Source organism: Castor canadensis, chromosome 8, assembly GCF_047511655.1.
Source record: "Castor canadensis chromosome 8, mCasCan1.hap1v2, whole genome shotgun sequence".
NCBI lineage: Eukaryota > Metazoa > Chordata > Mammalia > Rodentia > Castoridae > Castor > Castor canadensis.
Genome location: NC_133393.1, coordinates 93691131 through 93695212, shown reverse-complemented (window position 1 = coordinate 93695212; position 4082 = coordinate 93691131). Strand labels below are relative to the sequence as shown.

Here is a 4082-nt window from a genome sequence, read left to right as displayed (position 1 = left end):
ACTGAGGGAAAGGAAGAATTCTTAGACACAAAAGAGAGGTTTCTTACATATAAGAAACAAAAACAGGGAAATAACTGAAAAGTTTGACAAATTAAGAACTTCTCTTCATCAAAAGACACCATATGATGAAAAGATGAGTCATATAGGAGGAGAAGCTATTTGCAACACATTAGAATCCAGAATATATGAAGAACACCTACATGTGAATAAGAAAACAAAATGAAATAAGCCATATTTAAAAGCACTCAACACCCACCACTTTGTGTGTTGGAAAGAAAGAGCAACAACTAGAACCATTTCTTTTTGTATCAGATAAACACCCCTCAAAAATCAAACTAAAAACCAACACACAAATTTTATTCCTACAAAGTTAAAAAACTTAGAAACTAAGCCATAATTTCCCATTTTTTGGTAAATAAATATATGTGATAAATAATAGAAATCATAAGGTAATGATAAAAACACTGGTTTTCTCTGACTGAAATACTGGAATTTAAAAATAGTGGCACTGTATTTTCTATTAAAGTTGGTTCAATGTATCATTATTCTTTTTTCTACAATTTTATTTTGCTTTTTTTGTGATGCTGGGGATCCAACCAAGGGCCTTCTGCAATAGTAAGCCACTACTCTACACTGAGTTATAGCCTCAGCTTCAGTGTGCCACTATTTTTGACATCTAACATCAACATTACAAAGAATTGTTGGTAACTACTTAGCAATTATTTAACCATCAATAAGAACAAATTTCAAGAAGAGTTTGGATACACTCCCATTCCATAATAGCCATGGCAGTTGGCCGATAATTTCCCAGAAGTGCTACATTTGCTCCACAACCTGGACAGGAAATTTCACAATATTTGAAACTAGCCATGTCTTTCAACCATGGTCTTTTTGTAATCTTCACATTATTTAGCATATACTTGGCAGAAGGCTATAATTGCTGATCTATAAAAGTCCTTCTGATGGGTATTGGGATATCCAGTAATGAGGTATGAATTATCCTGGGTTCTTAAAGAAATACATCCACACAAAAAAATGGCAAAACTCTGCCTAATGTTGATTCTAACAGGGTACTTCAGAACACAGAAATACAGGTTAGTGCAGCACTAATAGATATGTGAATTGAGCTGTATGAACCATAAAGAGGATTTCTTTTCATCTAGTTTCATAACAGTGGACATAATTTTTAAAATTTTTTATTGTATTAAAACTTGGATGAAAAAGAGAAGCAATCTTTTCTGTACTGAGGTTTCTGCACTAGAAGTTGGAAGAAGGATTTGTGTGAAAGCCAGGCAGAGTGAATGAGTCCCTGCTAAAGTGGTGTGACATCATACCTATTCTTCATATTCAAACCCAATAAATTATGGAGTTTTTCCTTTGTTTTGACATTTTAACTTAATGCAATACTTATACTTAAATGATTTTGTTAAGGTATATAATGGTGTCAGTATATACACTATTTCAAACTGTTCCAAAGTATAAGAAAACACACAAACATGTACACATACATGAATCCTCATAGAAAATACATGCATACCTTGAATATATTATATATGAAAATACATATGTGTCTGTATTCACATATATTAATGTATTGTCAAGTTTTAGATGAGTTTGTAACAGGGTATACATCCAAATATAAGTACAACTTTTACATATATGTATTTTGTATACCAATATTCACAAAGGAGTTTACTCTTACGAGAAAATCAGAAACCCAGCATGTCCCCTATATCTAATGTTTATTTCTTTTATATTTATAACAGCAATATATATTTGTATATTATGTGTGTATTTATATGTATAAAAGCATCCATTATTATATATACATTTCTATGTATATATATATATATCAGATTTAAGATAGTGGTAATATGTATATGTATGTATATCAAAAAATTTGGGGACTCATAAATAAGAAGGTCTATTTAACACTCACTTAATGTATATAATGTTAATAGTCTGTTTATTTATCAATGAAAAAATTGCATGAATATATGATATTATAATGGGCAAGAAGTAGAATTTCTTGGCTTTTAAATGAATAAATTATTTTAATTCAATTACATGTCACTTATAGAAGATTTTCTAGAAAAACTGTGAGATGAAGAAAGCTATTTCTACAAAAACAAAATAAAATCAAAGGACTATACCTTTAGTATATATTAAGTAAATTATATCAATATAAAGTATTTCCTCTACTTCTGTAGATAATTTTTTCCTGAGAAAAACTCAAAATACAATTAAGTTTTACAATAATTATTATTTTAAAAGATTTTCTAATCAAATATCAGAAAGAAGCAGTGACAGAATAACATTAGAAATATAATTATAATTGCATGAAAAATATATTTAACAAATATGCTTTAAACTGTAAGAAGAGAAAGGAATGAAAAGGTCAGTGGGATGGCCATATTGTTTGGAGAAAGTCAATTAAAATCCACTTTTTCACAGTTGCCCTTCAATATGCCTCTAAATCATGACACCACATTATTTCATGTACTTGTGAAAAATATGGTCTTCCTTGCCATGTTCATGAAAGTTCGCTTGACTTGTTGATTCTTTAGGCTGTAAATAAAGGGGTTTAGCATGGGAGCTACTGAGGTATTTAGTACAGCAAGTCCCTTACTCAAAGACACTATTTCTCTGGCTGAGGGTTTAATGTACATAAAAATACAGCTGCCATAAGAGATGGAGATGACAACCATATGGGAAGAACATGTAGAAAAGGCTTTTGTCCTCTGACTAGTAGAAGGACTCTTTAAAATTGTTCTGATGATATATATGTAAGATAGAAATATTAATGCCACAGTGAACATTAGAGTAAACATAGCACAAGAAAGCCCCATTATCTCTAGGAACTTGGTGTCTGAGCAAGAAATCTGCAACAGGGGAAAATAATCACAGGCAAGGTGGTCAATGATATTGGACCTACAGTAATCAAGCTGTAAGAGCAGCATGAGTGCAGGGAAGATGATTAAGAAGGAAATCAGCCAGGAAGCAAAGACAAGCATTGTACAGAGTTTTTGATTCGTGATGGTCATGTAATGCAGAGACTTGCAGATGGCAATGTAATGATCATAGGACATGGCAGCCAGAAGGTAAAATTCAGTGACTCCAAAGAGAATGAAAAAAAACAACTGAGCTATACAGTCATTAAAGGAAATGGTTTTGTCTCCTGAAATAATGGTGCCCAGGAACTTGGGTACACTTATAGTTGTGAATGAAACTTCTAATAAGGAGAAATTCCTGAGAAAGAAATACATTGGGGTCTGGAGGTGGGAATCCAGCAAGGTAAGCATGATGATGATCATGTTCCCAGTGATGCTGGGCATGTAGGTGATGAAGAGAAAGACAAAGATCATCACCTGGAGCTTTGGATCATCTGACAATCCCAGGAGGATAAACCCTGTTATTTCTGTATGGTTTCTCATTCTTCAATCCCTTATTCATCTGTTTTTCTTGTGCTTTCCAAACCTGTAGGAGAGAGCACAAAGAAGAAAGCTGAATTGAGGATTAATCCAAATCCAAGTGCGGAGCTGGAAAGTTGCTGAAAGTGTACACAATTTCCACCTTCAAGGGAAATTTAACGTCATCTGATAGTAACAATGATCCTTTAATTTTTCTTTACAGAGAAAAACTTTTTAATTAAGGCAGATTACAAGTATCAAAACTACCATGAGAAACCATCTCATTCAAGTTAGAAAGGGTATTGTCAAAAATACACAAACAAAAGCTAGTTTGGAGGGAAAGGTACTCCCCTATACATTGTTGGTGGGGTATAGATTAGTACAGCCACTATGGAGAACAGTATGGAGATATTCAAAATCCTAAATAAAGAACTACCATTCAGCCCAGCTATACAACTCCTGAGTCAAAGAAATGAAATAAGAACACAAAAGAAAGTCTTGTATTTTCATGCTTATTGTGGCATTATTCACAGTAGCTAAGATTGGAAATAGGCACATGTGCACAACAGCTGAAGAATCGATAAAGAATATGTGTTGTATATAGAACACATAATTTTCAGCCATAAAGTAGAATTAAATGCAGTCATTTTCAGCAAAATAAATGGAAATGGA

The 4082-nt window shown here is 32.6% G+C and overlaps 1 protein-coding gene across 1 annotated transcript; it reads right to left on the bottom strand.

The window, feature by feature from the left end:
- Positions 1–2495: 2495 nt before the first annotated feature.
- LOC141425528 (olfactory receptor 6C1-like) lies at positions 2496–3434 on the bottom strand. Its single transcript, XM_074081760.1, has one exon. It carries the CDS (start codon positions 3432–3434, stop codon positions 2496–2498), a length of 939 nt encoding a protein of 312 aa, XP_073937861.1.
- Positions 3435–4082: the final 648 nt, after the last annotated feature.

What these genes read in the sequence shown, in the direction of transcription:
- LOC141425528 (XM_074081760.1), bottom strand. Translation starts at nt 3,434, where the DNA reads ATGAGAAACCATACAGAAATAACAGGGTTTATCCTCCTGGGATTGTCA.